Source organism: Mesoplodon densirostris, chromosome 13 (assembly GCF_025265405.1).
Source record: "Mesoplodon densirostris isolate mMesDen1 chromosome 13, mMesDen1 primary haplotype, whole genome shotgun sequence".
In the NCBI taxonomy this organism is placed as follows: domain Eukaryota; kingdom Metazoa; phylum Chordata; class Mammalia; order Artiodactyla; family Ziphiidae; genus Mesoplodon; species Mesoplodon densirostris.
In genome coordinates this window covers 90,096,991-90,116,036 of record NC_082673.1, presented here as the reverse complement: position 1 = coordinate 90,116,036, position 19,046 = coordinate 90,096,991, and the positions used below count along the sequence as shown (strand labels likewise).

General features: G+C 45.1%; 1 protein-coding gene across 6 annotated transcripts in view; it reads left to right on the top strand.

Moving 5' to 3' along the window:
* Positions 1-19,046, top strand: part of PTK2 (protein tyrosine kinase 2) — a 250,824-nt gene that overhangs the window by 221,612 nt on the left and 10,166 nt on the right. For 5 of the 6 annotated variants that reach the window (XM_060115653.1, XM_060115654.1, XM_060115656.1 and 2 more), the window contains 3 exons: positions 11,641-11,703; positions 17,363-17,402; positions 17,739-17,845. In XM_060115653.1, the coding sequence (XP_059971636.1) occupies positions 11,641-11,703; positions 17,363-17,402; positions 17,739-17,845 (210 nt within the window). The remainder of the gene's footprint in view (positions 1-11,640; positions 11,704-17,362; positions 17,403-17,738; positions 17,846-19,046) is intronic. The other variant, XM_060115655.1, reaches the window with a different exon arrangement.

Below are 19,046 nucleotides of genomic sequence, written 5' to 3'. Positions count from 1 at the left end.
TCCGCCCCTAAGTCTCTGGAATTGGCTCTACTGCAAATGATTGCAAACCTCATCTTTTCCAGAGCAGGAGCCTTTGTTTTACATCTGCTTCCTAGAACTTGCAATAGTGGGTCGTTTGCTTTTCTTGAATTACTTTTTCAGGATAAATTTCTAGGAGGTCTGTAGTAGCATCATGCGCTCAGATGTAGAACTGTTTCTGTGGTTTTGTGTTACTGCCACGTTTACACAGAAACGACTCCCACTGAAGTGTCAGCTTGCATATAAGACATTGCCTCTCGCTACTGCAGGGCACATGACTAGATAGCCCGGGGGCCCCGGGCTTGCCTTCCTGAGCTCCTCTGGTTCGAGGTCTGAGAGATGCAGACCTCCTGCCACATGGCTCTGGGGTTGCGGGCAGCAAGTGTCTTCCTGGGACAACTCTTGTCGACAGCCCCTCAGAAGTCCCTGGGGATAGAGGAGCAGTGACAGAGTGGTCTGTGTGTGTCACGTGGTCCTCAGCCCTAGGACCCCTCCCCTGTCACCCTGCACAGCTACTTCAGCCGTCCTGAAGTAGCCTGAAGAGAAGAAAGGCTGGATGGAGCCAGGACTCAGAGTGCTTCCGCAAAGCCCGTACCTGGCTGGTCCAGAACTCGTCCCTCACGCTTTGACCATAAACATCCCGAGGCCACCTCTACATCACCCTCTGTGCGGAGGGACCAGACACTGATGAGGGGATACAACGCTGTTCATGCATCTCTGGGAGTCCTACAGGCACAGAAACATTAAATCAACAACCAGTGGTTTTACGAGACAGCGGTTCATCACCTGTGATCCTGATTTCATTCTTTATACGGGGCTTTCTTTTTGAAAACTGTAGTTTCAAATTAAACAAAGCAAGCTGCGCACAAGTTTGGTGAGGCACATTTTAACCCATCCGGGTGGCCACTGCCCTCGCTGCAGGGGGACTGAGGGCCGTCTTGGCACGAACGGGGACCTGGGAGCAAATCACATTGGGTGGAGGCACTTTCCCACCTTTCTTTTCTTTTTCTCTTAAAACTGAGGCCTGCAGACATCACACACACCCCACAGTCACTTAACTGCCAGATGGGACTAACGCACACAGCCCTGTCGCAGCTTAATGGTTAAGGTCGTACAAAATACTTATCACGTGTCGGTCACCATCCTACATATTTCTCATACAGAAAGTCATTCGGTCTTTATAACCACCCTGTGAGGAAGAGACAGGTCCAAAATATTTTATCCGAAACTCTCGAGGGTTCTATGTGCTACACTATTTTTTTGCTTTAGAAAGTTAATGAAGGGAATCCCCTAGCGGTCCAGTGGTTAGGACTCAGCGCTTTCACCGCTGGGGACCAGGTTCAATCCCTGGTCAGAGAACTAAGATCCCGTAAGCCTTGCAGTGCGGCCAAAAAAAAAAAAAAAAAAAAAGAAAGAAAATTAATGAAATGTGACGCACATGCTGTATATTATATAAGTATTCCAATAGCATACAGAGTTAAAAGCACTAACACTCTTTTATTTATTTATTTATTTTGCGGTACGCGGGCCTCTCACTGTTGTGGCCTTTCCCGTTGCGGAGCACAGGCTCCGGACGCGCAGGCTCAGCGGCCATCGCTCACGGGCCCAGCCGCTCCGTGGCATGTGGGATCTTCCCGGACCGGGGCGTGAACCCGTGTCTCCTGCATCGGCAGGCGGACTCTCAACCCCTGCACCACCAGGGAAGCCCCAAAAGCACTAACACTCTTACAGCACAACACAGGTGTTCACATTACCAAGTGTAAAGACAGCCCTCACATCAGTTCAGGTCAGGTTTTGCCACAGAATTAGTTTCCTTCCAGCTTAAAAAAACAAACAAACTTAAGTCTTTCAGTACACTTTAGATTTTGGAAGCGAGGCTAAAGGACAGCGCACCTACCCTTTATTACCCTCGTGTTAGAGATGAGGAAATTGCCCGAGACCACTGGGTAGCGTTGGCCGAGCCGGGGTCTTTGGTGCCCTTGGTGCCCGCCACTCTGCCAGCCGTGCCGGGTGCCCGGCTGCACACGGCTCGGCACTCCCACAGCCTAGTGCTCCTCTGCACGTGCACTTACTGTGACGCATACAAAATGTCCCTGGGCGCTGTGAACCATTCACTTTTGAACAAAAGTTTCATCATATCAAAATTCTAAATTAATTATTTAAATCAAAGCGTATCTTGAGATTATAAGGCAAGTGGCAAAAATCGGTTATTATTATTTACTATACTAATCTGAGCGAATCTGTTTGGATATTATATCAGTTCCAAGAATACAGCTGCTGTTCCCTAGCCCTACATTTTAACCTTTTGTCCAGAGAGCCTACTTTCCCGCATTGATTTGTATTTTAAAAAGGCAGTGTTACAAACTCTTCAAACTCGAGTTAGTGTACGTAAATACCAGTGTCTGGTGTATGATCGCCCTGAGAGTGGAGGCGGCCGCGGCTGTGAGCTGCTCTGACAGAGCGCAGCCGGCGGTGAGAGCAGGAGGGGGGGCCTGGGGGTGCTGCTCGGAGTCAGGATGATGTTGGCGCCCAGGCCTCGAGATAGATTGGAATTTGCAGGGCAGACAGGCTCAGGAAGTATGCTCATGCCTTGGAAAGAGCTTGCTGGTGGGGAAGGTGATCGGCCCAGGCCCAGGCTCCATCTTCCCAGTGATGTCAGGTACTCTGAATCAGGCTCCAGACGCTGCCGGCTCGTCAGCCGTAGGGGTTGTTCCTTTTAACTCAGATAATTTACATACAGTGGACTGCACAGGACTTAAGCGTACAGTTTGGTGAGTTTTGATAAATGCGTTAAGTCCATATAACCCATTCTCCATACGTGTAACATTTCTGTCACTCCACATGGCTTCCAAGCCACGTTGAAAATCCAGTAATAAAGTTGTATAATGAACTCCCCCTGGGGAGTCCAGTCAGTGCTGTGTCCTGTGACAGCCTCAGTGTACCTGTCTCCTCGGCCTGGGACATTTCCATTTGTTCCTGATCCCTTTTATTTCTCCCATGTAACTTTATAATGTTCTCTAAGTCCATATCTTCCCTTATTAAATTACTGCCCGTTCATTTAGAGCTTCCCGTCACTGGTAATGGTATCTCATTTTCACTGAACTTTTTAGTTGTTATTTCCGTATATGCATATGCAGTTGATTTTTAGGAAATTATCTTGTACGTAACAATATTTATCCCATGAAATTTTTCTGACTGATTTCCTTTGATTTTTTCTATTCATGCACAGTTATCACTTTTTAAAAAACATTTGCTTTCTTCATTTTCAATTATGTACCTCATATTGCCCCTGAAGCATCTCTTGCAACTTTTGGATTAAATAGGTTCTTGCCTGCTTTTATTTTTATTTATTTTTTTAAAACCCCACATTTGTTTATTTATTTATTTTTGGCTGTGTTGGGTCTTCGTTTCTGTGCGAGGGCTTTCTCCAGTTGTGGCAAGCGGACGCCACTCTTCATCGTGTGCGTGGGCCTCTCACTATCGCGGCCTCTCTTGTTGCGGAGCACAGGCTCCAGACACTCAGGCTCAGCAGTTGTGGCTCACGGGCCTAGTTGCTCCGTGGCATGTGGGATCTTCCCAGACCAGGGCTCGAACCGTGTCCCCTGCATTGGCAGGCAGATTCTCAACCACTGCGCCACCAGGGAAGCCCATCCTGCTTTTATTTTTAAACGTAATGTCCATAATAGTTTTCTCCATTAAGTATAATGCTGGCTCTCTATTTTAAAAATAACATTTTTAAAGCTTTTAAAAGGCTTAACGTGATGAATTACATGAAGCATTTTGCTTGGTTTTATGCTGGACCCGCATTCCAGAGAGAAGTCCCCACTAAGTCGTGGTTGATGATCCTTTGAAGGTCCTGGTGTCTTTTGTTTGTGATGTTTTATTAGAGTTTCCTATCGATCTTCATAAGCAAGAGTGATTTATTATTGTCATTGTTAATGGTTTCAAGATCAGAACAGTGTTGATGTCCTCAGCCGAATAATCCCTGCCCCATCTGCGTTGGCCGTTGGTCAGGCAGCCGGTGTAGGTGGGGGGCTGAGAGCAAGAGAGCCGTCAGGACTGGCCCGGCCTTGGCGTGAGCAACTGGGTGAGCGAGCCACAGTGCCGCTGCCAGGGGAGGGAAGGTGAGGAGGTGAGGGCAAGTAAATGTAAAGGCCGGGGCGTCGTACGTGGCATCTCTGAGATCCTGTCCCCTCCAAGCTGTGTTTCATGCCACAGCCGTGGTGACATTTCTACACCTCGGGTCTGATCCTGGCCTTCTCTTACTTAAAACCTTCCAGTGGCCGCCACAGGATGACCACCCGGGGCCCTCCATCCTTCCTGTCCTCGAGACGCAGCCCCTCTAGGTCAACCCCGGTTGTGACAGAGAGGACCGAGCGCAGGGGGCGCCCAGCATGCAGGGCCGTCAGGGCAGGCTGAGCAGCTGAAGAACAAGCCAGGGTGAGGGCACACCGAGTGCGGGAGCCTAGGCGCCAGGGTCAGCTAGGGGAGACTTCAAAATCCTAGTTACCGCCACCCTGCGTAAGTTGTTTAACCTCTCTATGCTGCGATTTGTTCATCTGTAAAATAATTCTAATTTCCTCTGTAAAATGCGAGAACGCTTTTCTGTAGGGTTGAGTGGAGGAATAAATGTATAACATGTAGACAGTAGGAGGGGTAAGGAATACACCATTAATTTTTCCAAGGGCTTTTAATCTCTCATTCAGTTGGTTCTCTGTAGCAGCCAGGAGCGCTGCATTGATGAGAATCCAGAATCCTAGATCGTACATGTCGCCCGGAATACCTGCAGGCGGCTCCCAACCCAAGATGAGTGCAATAGATGGGGTGAGAGATTTTCGCCAGTGTCGAAGGGATTCTGCAAAGGAGCGTCGCTGGTATCACACAGGAGCTGGACACCCTTTCACTGGATTTATTTGTTATCAGTGAACCTTAATTCGTCGTTTGTTTTTTTGGGTTTTTTTTCCCTTAATTCATTTTTGCTGTTGTTAGGGCTCCCTTAGGTAGGCTATTTTTAGCAGCTGGCTAACAAGGCCCTGGCTGTGTCTGACCGCTGTGTTTCCCCGAGGAGGCAGAATCTGTGTGCGGGACATGGAGCCTTTTAGGCCCAGGTGCTTCCCTGTGCAAGCTTCTCAGGCTGTCAGTGAAGGAGGACCCGTTTCTATTTTTTTTTCCTAAACCACTGTAGACCTGATTCTCTAATAAAGTAAAATAAAAAGCAGTTACTAGAAAAAGGAAAATTTTAATAAGGTATATAGACTTTTATTATGAGCTCCAAGAGACCTAAAAATTACGATTTCAGATTGCTCTAGAAATTTCTAAAGATGCTCATCCTCTGTTTCTGTCTCATCATGACCTGGTAACAGCAAATCATTCCTGACCCACCCTGGTCCTCGGACTGTGCTGGGAGCAGCCCTGCCGCTCCCTTCCGTGAGGTCAGCTTGTACCCGGGTGGAAGAGTCATGTTCTTACTGGAAAAATTAAAGTTGCTTTGTCAGTAGCGATTCCCAGATTTTTTCTAACAGATCAGAATCGATAGCTGTGTATTGAAGCCTCCTGTTTTAGGACTCACATCATTGTATGAGGTTACTTTTTATCGAGCACTTTGGAGAGTCGAGCATCCCTCAGATGCATCCCTCCGTCGGCACACATAAGGCAGGCTCTTGCCCTGGGGCACACAGCTGTGACCTACAGCGCAGGATCTTTGTGGTGTCCCCACCCCCTTCTCTGATCTCAGTGCAGCCCAAGTGGTTTCTGAGTTGCCTCTGTGCCTGTGAATCCACGGCTGTAAAAGCTCTCTTGCAAACTGGCCAGAGAGAGCCGGCAGCCTTGACTAGAACCTCAGTCCATTGAGAGGACATTCTTTCCTATTGGGTGCTGCTTAAAGAGAGAGTAACTGTGTTACTTGTTTATTTTTATTGCCATGCACACAGTCATTTTCTAATGCAGAGCTGTGCTGACGATAGGATTTTAATTTTAAAATGAGAACGTTTTGAGTATATAAAGCCTGCTTTGTGTCCTGAGAAAGGAAATGAATGTTTGAGCTGTTTTCCCTCTCGCAGCAGAGCCAGTCAGCAGGAATGAAAGGTGAACATCAAGATGGGGTAAGAGAGTCCAAGACGGGGACTCTGTTCTCAGCCAGGCCACATCCCTCCCATGTGTATTCCACAGTCCAGATTTGAAGACAATGTGTAGTGCAAGGGGAAAGGACTTTGAGTTGAAAGCCTTAGGTTTGAAGTTTTCTAGAGTGATAGCAACGTGGGACTAGAGATCAAGCCTGAATGGTTGGTTACTGTGTCCCCAGAACCGAAAGCAGCGCCTTCAGCCCCCATCTGTTGCCTAAGAGAAGGGAATACGCATGCCCACACGGAAAAGAACTGGAGATAACCCACCTACCCGTTAACAGCAGAATGGATGCAGCAAGGGCATGTTGCACAACAGTAAAAACGCACAAACTACTACACACAACCACAGGGCTGAATCTTAGACACCGTGTTCACAAAAGATGTCAGACACACACGAGTGCTTCTTACAGGACCCATTTGTGTGAAGTTCAGAAACAGTCGTCTGGGCTGGAAGTCACAGGAGAGGTCCCTTTGGCGAACTGGAGCCTGCGGGTTACCTGCTCTGTGTCTTGATTGGGGTGGCGTGTTAGGCAGGGATACTGACCTTTACACTTAAGAACTGTGGGCTTTGTTGTATACAAGTTATACCTGAATTCGAAAAAAAGAAAGAAAATGCATGCCTGATGGGGAAAATAATCAAACAGGCCCAGACATTCTTTATGTCTGTTTTCCGTTTCTGTAAGATTTTAAATAGAAACTGCCTTTGCCTCATATCTTCAGATCCAGAATATTTTATTTTGAAGTGTAATTGACTTAGAATATTATATTAGTTTCAGGTGTACAACATAGTGATTCAATATTTTTATATATTACAAAATGGTCATCAGTGTAGGTCTAGTTACATCTGTCACCATACAAAGTTATTATAGTATTAGCCAATCCATTCCCCACACTGTACATTACATCTCATTGGCCCATTTATTTTATAACTGGAAGTTTGTCCGTATTAATCTCCCTCACCTATTTCACTCATCCCCCCCACCCCTCCCCTCTGGCAACCACCTGTTTTCTGTATCTGTGAGTCCGTTTCTGTTCTGTTTGTTCATTTGGTTTTGGGGAGGTTATTTGTTTTTTTTTTTTCGATTCTACATATAAGTGAAATCATACAGTATTTGTCTTCGACTGACTGACTTCACTTTGCATGATACCCTCTGTGTTGTTGCAAATGGCAAGATTTCATTCTTTTTTACGGCTGACTAATATTCCATTGTGTGTATATGTACCACATCTTCTTTATCCATTCCTCTATAAGTGGGCACTTAGGTTGCTTCCATATCTTGGCTATTGTAAATAATGCTGCAGTGAACGTAGGGGTGCATATATCTTTTCAAAGTAGTTTTTTGGTTTTCTTCAGAAAAATACCCAGAGCCGGAATGACTGGATTATATGATAGTTCTTTTTTTTTTTTTTTTTTTTTTTTTTGCGGTACGCGGGCCTCTCACTGCTGTGGCCTCTCCCGCTGCGGAGCACAGTCTCCGGACACACAGGCTCAGCGGCCGTGGCTCACGGGCCCAGCCGCTCCGCGGCATGTGGGATCTTCCCGGACCGGGGCATGAACCCGTGTCCCCTGCATCAGCAGGCGGACTCTCAACCACTGTGCCGCCAGGGAAACCCCTGTTTGTTTGTTTTAATACTTTTTTTTTAAAGGAAACTTTATTACTTTTATTTATTTATTTTTTTGGCTGCATTGGGTCTTCGTTGTTGCGCGGGCTTTCTCTAGTTGAGGTAAGCGGGGGCTACTCTTCCTTGCAGTGTGCGGGCTCACTGTGGTGGCTTCTCTTGTTGTGGAGCACGGGCTCTAGGCACTCAGGCTTCAGTAGTTGTGACACGTGGGCTCAGTAGTTGTGGCTCATGTGCTCTAGAGTGCAGGCTCAGTAGTTGTGCCACATGGGCTTAGTTGCTCTGTGGGGATCTTCCTGGACCAGGGCTCAAACCCGTGCCCCCTGCATTGGCAGGCAGATTCTTAACCACTGCACCACCAGGGAATTCCTTTCATAATTTGTATATTTCTAGTTATGGTCTTTTCTTTTTTGATTAGAGAAGACCCTTTAACATTTCTTGTAAAGCCAGTTTTGTGGTGCTGAACACTTTTACCTTTTGCTTGTCTGTTAAACTCTTTATCTCTCCTTCAAAGCTGAATGATAGCCTTTCTGGGTAGAGTATTCTTGGTTGTAGGTTTTTTCCTTTCATTATTTTGAATGTATGGTTCCACTTCTGGCCTGCAAAGTTTCTGTTGAAAAGTCAACTGATAGTCTTATGGCAGTTCTCTTGTACATAACGAGTTGCTTTTCTCTTACTGGTTTTAAGATTCTCTCTTTATCTTTAGTTTTTGCCATTTTAATTATGTGTCTGGTGTGGACCTCTTTGGGTTCATCTTGTTTGGGATTCTCTATACTTTGACTTGGATGTCTCTTTCTCTTCCCATGTTAGGGAAGTTTTCAGCTATGATTTTTTTCAAATAAGGTCTCCACCCCTTTCTCTTTTCTCCTTTTGGGACCCCTATAATTTGAATGTTAGTATGCTTGATGTTGTCCCAGAGGTCTCAAACTATCCTCTTTTTTTTTTTTTTTCTTTTTTCTGTTTATCTTGGATGATTTCCACCGCTCTGCCTTCCAGTTCACTGATCCGTTCCCTATTCCTCTGTATCCAGTCTACTGTGGATTCCTTCTAGTGTATTTTTTCCGTTATTGTATTCTTCAGCTCTGTTGGGTGCTTCTTTGTATTTTCTGTCTATTTGTTAAACTCTCACTGTGTTCACCCATTCTTCTCCCAAGTTTGTTGAGCGTCTTTATGATCATTACCTTGCACTCTTTATTCGGTAGATTGCATAGCTCCACTTTGCTTAGTTCTTCTTCTGGGGTTTTGTCTTATGCTTTTATTTGGAATTCCTCTGTCTCCTCATTTTGCTCAATTCTCTGTGTTTATCTCTGTGTATTAGGAAGGGTCAGTTACATTTTTTCAATCTTGGAGAAGTGACCTTATGTAAGAGACATCCTCTGGAACCCAGCAGCACCCTCCCCTTTGGTCACCAGAGCTGTATGCTTTTGTCCCATGTGTGGGTTGTGTGGGTCCTTCTGCTGTGGCTGGGCCACCTACCATGGGCAGCTGGTAGGTGAGGCTGGCCCAGCCCTGTTGGCTGCCTGGCCCTGCCTTGTGCAGTGGCTGCCAGCCTGCTGATAAGAGGGGCTGGGTCCTGGGGCAGCTGGTTGTGGGCCCAGAGGGCTAGAGATCTAGAATATTCTGCAAGGGGAAAACAGGAGAATTTAGCTTCACCCAGTAGCAGAAACAATAATAGAATCTCTTCTTTTTGACAGGCTGTCTTTGGCTTGATTGCTTTTTAGTTCCCAGCGTGACACTTTTATTCAGACAGGCTCTGCCGACTATATGAGGAAAACGCTTAAATATTTCTATTCATGGCACACAAGTGGACTTTACATAGATAGGCCTCCTTTAAGATTGAAACTCTGTCTTTGGAAAAGTATATCATTGGGGAATTGTGCATAAAGAAAAACAAGCCATTTCATGTATTTTATATGAAAGTAAAAATAGATAATTCATGTAAATACATGAAACCCAGCACCTTACTCTATAAGCAAACAATATATGAACTGCTTTTGTTTCAGTAAAAACGTAAATAAAATATTTTCCGCACGTAGAAGATACTCACTACATATTTGTTGCCTGATTGAATCCAGCTCGTGTCGCCTGTAGCAACCGGTTCTGCCTTTCTAAGCTTCACGTTCCTCCTCTGTAAAATCTTTTCTCCTTTGCATTTTTATTAGTGCATTCCTTCAGCACATATTTACTAACCATCTCATATGTGCACATTTCTGTGCCAAGCATTTACTTAATCCTTATAATAACTGTGTGGGTGAGGAAATGGGTTAGGAGAGGTGAACCTTGTCCAAGGCAGCTTAGCATCTGTGAGAGGAAACAGAGATGTTCTACTACTTAGGGAAGGGGGAGGGGCAGATTGCAACAGGTGGCATTTTGTTTATTGATTGGCTGCAAGTTTTAAGTGAAGTCCAGCAGTGCTGGGGCACAGTCCATCGCAGACAGAGGCAGGACCAGCTTGGCATCTGATACCCTCAATTTTTCCAATGTTTAAACCCTGTGACTCAGTAATTCAATTCTTAGAAATCTGTCCCCAGGAACTAATCAGGAATTTAGTCAGAGATTTGTATACAAAGATGTTTACCCACAGCCTATTTATACAGTTGAAATTTTGAAAATGGCCCAAATGTTCAACAAACAGCAGGATAACTGTTTATTCTACTTGACACGTGCATGGCAGTGACTCAGTACTTTGCCAGTATTAACTCGTTTAATCCTGACAAGGATTGGGGTAGTGCACGGCAGGTGCTGTTATCACCCCATCTTAGAGATGAAGAAGTTGAGGCCTGGGTCACACAGCTGGCAAGGGCGGGAGGCTGACCTGAACCCTGATGGCTACTGCCAGAGCCCACGCTATTTCCACCTTTCTCTGTGTGTGACAACATTCATGCTCTGGAATATTATACAGTATTCTAATGTTTTTACCAATTTCCACTATATAATATTATATGAAGGTTATGAAATTATATGACATGGTTTCACTTTTGAAAACACACATTTAAAAGAAAGGAGAGATGAAGCTTCTTTCTCCATCAACACCCCCGACAGGTGCTTGCGGATGGTGTCCTCAGTGTTGGGCCCTTCTCAGGTGTAGAAAGTTCGACGAATCAGATGTCAAGACGTTCCTTGTCTAACAAGGAAGTTGTGACTGCCTGATCTCTGCCAAATAGAGGGTCTGTAAGATACAGCGGGCTGGCGGAGACTAAGAGATGAGCGGTCAGCCAGTGTGCCTGGCGGGGGCAGGGGGCAGGAGTCGGCGTGGCTGCCTGGGGACTCCGTGAAATCCATGCCATCGTGGGGCAGGCTGGGGCCGCCTCACAGCATTGCTTTCACGAGGAGAAAACCTGCGAAGCTCCACACCTTGACAGCATGTGGCCTACTTTGTTAATCTTATGTTAGTGAAATTCATTTACTCTTACTTATATTAAGTCAAGATTTCTCTGTTTGGTTTCTGTATTCTGGATGCAGTGCCGGGGGAAAACTTGTCACTGGACCATTTGCTGCTTTGGCAAGACAGCCAAGTACCATATAAGCCTTAACCTGCCAGGAAGCAGGCATTGGTGCCTCCTCCTGGGGTGGGGATTTTCTCAGTGAAGAAAACTCGCTTTGCTGCTAGGAAGAGAGGTGAAGTGCACATCTTCATGTGTCATATGGGGCCAGGGCACAGGTGCCAGTCCTGTTAGCTGTGCACGTGTGTGGAGAAAGGGGCTTTGCTGGGGCAGCTGGCCTGGGCTGGTCACCACTGGGCTTTGAGAATTTTTGTGAAACCGGGGAACTTTTAACTCTTATTCAGAAGACAGTTGTGTTACAAAGGAAGAAACTTAGTACAGAAATACGTCAGTGGTTTTCAAACCAAGAATGAAACTGTTTGCTTTCGTTTCTCTAGAAACCTGACGTGCGGCTCTCTCGAGGCAGCATTGACAGGGAGGATGGAGGTCCTCAGGGCCCGGTAAGCAGCTGCCACGTTCTCCTCAGGACCTGGGCCACGGTGTGTCCTGGGATATCCAAGCTGACTAGCATTTGTTGTATGGAACACAACGATTCATTCTATAACTAAAATCAGCGTTTTAGCCAAGATTATTAAAACTTACAGTACGCAGCCCAGCGTGCATATTCAGGTAGAAAAATGTCTACCCCAATACTAATACACTCTTTTCAATAGTAAGCTGAACTCTCTGTGTCCTAAAGAAATACGTACACACATTGTTGCTACAACAAGTTGTCATCTGCTAAATTTTTACACTCTTGTTTCGTGTTTTATGGAAGTTTCCATAGTCACAGAAAACTTGTGCAAGCAAGATTTTTTTCTTCTGGGTGTTGTAGGGGGAAATGCCTGAATTTCTCTTTGAAGACCTAGCTTATTATCATTATTCCAAATATATTTAAAAACTAAGCTTATTATATCATTATTCCAAATATATTTAAAGACCTAGCTTATTATCATTATTCCAAATATATTTAAAGCCTGCTAGAAATATTCCCTGGTCTTCAGGGGAGAGTAGTTAAAATTGTTAGGATTTCCATTAGCAGATACCTGGTTAAAATAAATGCAGATTTCTTTAAAACGTAAAGAAATCTCCAGTAAAAACGGGAAATGTGCACTTGCTGGGTAATGGACTTAGGGAGATAAATCTCCATCCACCCTAATAAGGCTTATGAGTAGAAATAAACCATTTCATTTCTAGACACACATGCATACACATACATACATGAATGAGACTGTGTCATCATCCAGCTCTGAGATGCATAATTTTCCCTAGTCTGTGCTATAAAATCCAGCTCCCACTAAGATCTGGCCCCTAGATGTGTTCAGTCGCCAGCATGTGAAGGTTTGGCATATCCCATAAGATATGCTGGCACAATGGGCTCTACAGACAGAATATTAGGCATTCCTTAGTCCACAAGTGCAGAACCACACTGTTCCCCAGTTAACATCTCCACATGCAGTGCTCTCTCTTTATATTGGAAAGATGACATGTAGCTGAAAACATTCCCTCTAAGATCAGGAACAAGACAAGGATGCTGACTCTTGTCACTTTTATTCAGCATAGTATTGGAAGTCCTAGCCACAGCAATCAGACAAGAAAAAGGAATAAAAGGAATCCAAATTGGAAAGGAAAAAGTAAAACTGTCACTGTTTGCAGATGACATGATACTTACATAGAAAGTTCTAAAAATGCCACCAGAAAAGTACTAGAGCTCATCAGTGAATTCGGTAAAGTTACAGGATACAAAATTAATATACAGAAATCTGTCACATTTCTGTAGATTAAGAATGAACTATTGTTCATTGTTTCCTGTTAAGGGAACAATCCCATTTACCATCGCATCAAAAAGAATAAGATACCTAGGATTAAACCTACCTAACGAAGTAAAAGCCCTGTTCTTGGAAAACTAGAAGATACTGATGAAAGAAATTGAAGAGGACACAAACAGATGGAAAGATAGACTGTGTTCTTAGATTGGAAGAAGTAACATTGTTAAAATGACGGAACTACCCAAGGCAATCTACAGATTCAGTGCAATCCCTATCAAAATACTAATAGCATGCTTTATAAAACTAGAACAAATAATTTTAAAATGTGTATGAAAACACAAAAGAACCCAAATAGCCACAACAATCTTGAGAAAGAAGAACAGAGCTGAAAGAATCACCCTCCCTGACTTCAGACTATACTACAAAGCTATAGTAATCAAAACAGTAAGGTACTGGCACAAAAACAGACGTATAGATCAATGGAACAGAATAGAGAGCCCGGAAGTAAACCCACGCACTTATGATCAATTAACGTGTGACAGAGGAGGCAAGAATATACAGTGGAGAAAAGACAGTCTCTTCAGTAAGTGGTGCTGGGACAACTGGACAGCTACATGTAAAAGAATGAAATTAGAACATTCTCCAACACCATGTGCAAAAATAAACTGAAAATGGATTAAAGACTTTAAGATCAGAAACAAAAGGAAACAAAAAATTTTTTTTAATTTTTAAAGATTTTTAAGGGACCTAAATATAACACCAGAAACTGTAAAACTCTTAGAGGAAAACATAGGCAGAACACTCTTTGACATAAATCGATCTGTCTCCTAAAGCAAAGGAAATAAAAGCAAATATAAAGAAATGGGACCAATTTAAACTTAAAAGCGTTTGCACAGCAGAGGAAACTATTGACAAAATGAAAGACAACCTACTGAATGGGAGAAAATATTTGCAGATGATATGACCGATATGGGATTAATATACAAAATATATAAACAGCTCATACAACTCAATGTCAGAAAAAACAAAGCAACCCAATTAAAAAATGGGCAGAAGACCTGAATAGACATTTTTCCAAAGAGGAAATACAGATGGCCAACAGACACATGAAAAGATGCTCAACATGGCTAATCATCAGAGAAATGCAAATCAAAAGCCCAATAAGATATCACCTCACACTGGTCAGAATGGCCATTATCGAAAAGAACTCAAATAACAAATGTTGGTGAGGATGCGGAGAAAGGGGAACCCTTGTACACTGGTGGGAATGTAAATTGGTGCAGCCACTGTGGAAAACAGTATGGAGGTGTCAAAAAACTAAAAATAGAACTACCATATGATTTAGCAATCCCACTCCTGGGCATATATCTGAAAAAAAACAGGAACATTAATTTGAAAAGATACATACACTCCAGTGTTCATAGCAACATTATTTATAATTGCCAAGATATGGAAGCAACCCAAGTTCATCAACAGATGAATGGATAAAGAAGCTGTGGTGTATATATATACAATGGAATACTACGCAGCCATAAAAAATGAAATTTTGTCATTTGCAGCAACATGGATGGACTTGGAGGGTATTATGCTAAGTGAATAAGTCAGACAGAAAGACAAATATTGTATAGTATCACTTACAAGCTAGTGGATATAACAAAAAGACTCAGATATAGAGGACAAACTAGTGGTTAACAGTGGAGAGGGGCAATACAAGGGTAGGAGATTAAGATGTATAAACTATTTTGTATAAAATCAGCCACAGTGGGAATTCCCTGGCGATGCAGTGGTTAGGGCTCGGCGCTTTTGCTGCCAGGGCCCGGGTTCAATCCCTCGTCAGGAAATTAAGATCCCGCAAGTCGCACGGTGCAGCCAAAAAAAATCAGCCGCAAGGATGTATTGTAGAACACAGCGAATATAGCCAATATTTTATAATAACTACAAATGGAGCATAACCTTTAAAAATTGTGAATCACTGTAATGTACACCTGTAACTTACAGTGTGCATCAAGACTTCTTTTTCTTTTCTTTTTTTTTTTTTTTTTGCGGTATGAGAGACTCTCACTGTCGTGGCCTCTCCTGTTGCGGAGCACAGGCTCCGGACGCGCAGGCTCAGCGGCCATGGCTCACGGGCCCAGCCGCTCCGCGGCATGTGGGATCTTCCCGGACCGGGGCGCGAACCCATGTCCCCTGCATTGGCAGGCGGACTCTCAACCACTGCGCCACCAGGGAAGCCCAAGACTTTTTCAATTAAAAACATGATAACATATTGAGCAGTTGGTCCCAAATTGTTAAGAGGAAAGAGTGAGAATAAGCATGAAAGTCAACCCTATTCAAGGGACCAGCTATTTATATCGTCACTAATAGGAATATTTTTTAGAAAAGGGAAACCCTGTTCCAAGATGTGGCATGTAGAAGGTACTCAGAACGTATGTGGGGTGAATGCATGAATGAATGAATGATGAGACAGAAGGATTATTGAGAAACACTTTGTGAAACAGACGACGCATGACGGGGCCGCTTGTGATCTCATAGTACTTGCCGCACACCAGGCCTGGGTGACAGTAGGAGCGCTTAGTCCTGATGGAGCAGGTGCTGCGCTGGGTGCTTCCCTCCTGTCACCTCATGAGTCCTCAGCACTCCTGTCAGGTCAGGCGCCGTGCCATCCACATGCCACAAATGAGTCAACTGAGGCTCGTCGGAAACTTGCCCAAGGTCACTGGTCCCCATGCCGGACGCCGGACAGGGCACTCAGAGTGTGACCAGGCGCCAGCCTGCTCTGCAGGCCTCTCCCCTCCAGGGTCTGGATTAAGCTGTGGGGCTCATAACACACGCTGACGGTTGCTGGCTTTTCCGCTTCTGTCCTTTGCTAAGATAACTGTTTGGTTTGGCCCACTTCTCAAAGTGCTCCAACTTAACACTTTTGAAAATGGGCCCCAGTTTCAGGGAGAAGCGTTTGGAAAGCAGTGTAGACTGTCAGTAGGTCTGAGCTAGTTAATAGACACTAGTCACTGCCTCGTGGAAATTGATCCCGTCTGTGTGCATAAAAAGTAAAAATAAAAACTATGTAGATTTTCAAAATAATATGCAAGTTGGCAGCATGTTCATTTTGTGACAATTCCCCATAGGGGGTAAGTGTCACTAGCCTCCGCGTTCAAACGGGAAAACCAAAGCCTCAAACTGGTGAGTGACTCACTCCTCCAGGGCCAGCACTGCACACGCAGCAGAACCAGAGCCCGGCCCGGCCCACTGCCCAGCCCGTCAGCCTCTGCACACAGGGACATACATAACATCTGTTGAACTGATCCAGAAAGTTCTGAGAACAGGATTTTCTAATTATCGCACTTTCTTGTTCCCTGAGTATCAGGAAATTCTTTAAGTCTTTTTTACTGCTGGTCAGTGAGCACAGCACAGCCACAGCCTGTCTCTTTGCAAGGTTTTGGCCCACTTCCCACTGTGTCAAGGAATCCTTGTTCTTCACACCTTCCCACTTGGAGGGTTTTTCTAGTCTTTAAAATTGGGAGTGTTCAGTGGCCTGGTGGAAGCAGCCGTGATCCTGGGCAAGGAGCAGTTGTGACTGTGCCATCTCATGGTCCTTTATTTTAAAGAAGTGGATGTCTACTCAGTAAAAGTAAAGCACCTTAAAGTATATGTATTTTAGCCAGTTTATTGTTTTAAAATAAGCAAGGAAAGTCCCTCTTTTCAAAAGTAGGATATAGTTTGAAGATACTTCTTTTCATTCAGTCAGCCTAGGGTAAGTGGCTCTAATCGTAGCTGCAGGCGTGGCACCCTAGACTAGGGCTGGTCCTATGTGGACCTGCCTTTTTTCCTGTGCCCGGGCTGGTTTGGCTTCCTGGCTTGGCCTGTGGCTCGTCCAGAACGATGGAGGTGCCACACCAGGTTCTTCAGGTGGCAGTGACAACGTAGACATCCCAGTGCTAGGAAGCCTCTTCTCATTGTCATTGTCCCTGATGGCACTCCTTGTAATCAGAGAAGGAGAGGGTGGGGGAGAGTTGCCAGACACAGGACAGATTTCACACCCATGAAGTTGAACTGGAGCCCTCCATGGGCATAATTTCTTTAAAGAAAATTTGAAATTGGTGTGACCACCCCTGACCGTGTTCCCATCGCGATTCCTTCTGTGGCAGCCCTTATCCCTTACCCCATTGGCATTATTTGCTTATTAGCCTAATCCCCTGTCCCCACCTGAGCCCTTGAAGGCAGGCCCCTCCCTGTCTTGTTGGTCTTTGACATTTAGCCCAGGGGTCAAGGGGGTGGGTGGAGAGGGTGGGAAGGGGAGGCCGTTAATCTTGTGCGCCCTGCTGCATTGACCTGGCTTTTTCTTTTCCCACAGACTGGAAACCAGCACATATATCAGCCTGTGGGCAAACCAGGTAAATGAAGAAATGAATCGAGTGTCACAAAATTTGTATAATTTGGAGGGAGGGGGGTTTTGATGTATAGTTTCTTAGTTTTGGAAAACCTCATGTTGTGTTAACACTTTTCCCCCTACAGACCATAGCAAGTACGATGTTTACCAGATTCAGCCCACGACTAGAATGTTGGAAAACAGACTTTACTGCTCTAATGCATCAGAAACACCTCTGTAGGGTGCCCTCTCTGAGATTAGCTTCTGTCGTAATAACATGAATCCGTGTTTGTTTGTTTGGGGGTTGTTTCCATTCTCTTCATTAATGTACGTTAAGTAATGGGACTCATTCCTTTACCAGATCCTGCAGCTCCACCAAAGAAACCACCGCGTCCCGGAGCCCCCGGGCACCTGAGCAGCCTTGCCAGCCTCGGCAGCCCCGGGGACAATTACAACGAGGGTGTCAAGGTGAGCGCCCGAGCCTGTGCGCAGCCCAGGACCCCACGGAGCCTTTCACTCTGGGCGATGACCGTGCGATGTGCAGTGGGGTCGGGGCTCGGTGGGACTGGGGGGCTCCTTGGTCAGCTCCAGACTCCTCTGAGTCAGGACAGACTTTACTGGAAAACTCTCTTTTCTGTTTATCTCTCATGTGATAGATTCTAGGGCCTCAGTCAGATCTTAACTTTCTGAAGACATTTTCCTCTTATCAGACAGAATGTTTCTTTGAGATAAAAGTGCTGGGGTGGCTTCTGGTTTTACAAATGAATCAAACCAGGACGCCTGGGGAAAGCAAGGCCTTCTGTAGGCTCAGTGTCTCCAAGTGTGTCAGTGTGGCCTAGTAGGCGACTTCCATCCTTTGCCATCTGGGGCCAGCGTGTGTAGAGCAGCGTGTGCTGGGGACCACAACCTCCTCCTCTGTATGTCCATTTAAGGAGAGGGGTACACTCTACTTTCCATTAGGTCAGTTATCTCTCAAAATATGTCCTACTTCTCAATTCTGATACATTTTGTCTTCACATTATTTATTTATTTATTTATCTATCTATCTATCTATCTATCTATCTTTGGCTGCATTGGGTCTTCAGTGCTACGTGCAGGCTTTCTCTAGTTGCGGCGAGCAGGGGCTACTCTTCATTGCGGTGCACAGGCTTCTCATTGCGGTGGCTTCTCTTGTTGCAGAGCATGGGCTCTAGGCGTGCAGGCTTCAGTAATTGTGGCATGCAGGCTCGGTAGTTGTGGCTCACGGGCTCTAGAGTGCAGGCTCACTAGTTGTGGCTTACAGACTTAGTTGCTCCGTGGCACGTGGGATCTTCTCAGACCAGGAATGGAACCCGTGTCCCCTGCATTGGCAGGCAGATTCTTAACCACTGCGCCACCAGGGAAGTCCCTGTCTTCACATTTTAATATCTCTATAAAATCAAGACGGTGTGTTGATTTAACTGGCTTTTTTTTTCCTTCTTCGTGGTGCATAGAAAAAGGTACATCTTAGAATTCAATAGCTATGGGATCAGTTAAGATAAACTTTGTTTCACTGATAACCACCATTCATTGAGTGCCACCTGCTGTGGCAGAACCTGCCCCATGTATTTCAGATCCTCACACCAGCCTCACGGAATCGGTGGTCTTATTACTGTTCCCACCTGTCGCATGAGGCAGCTACAGTTCCCAG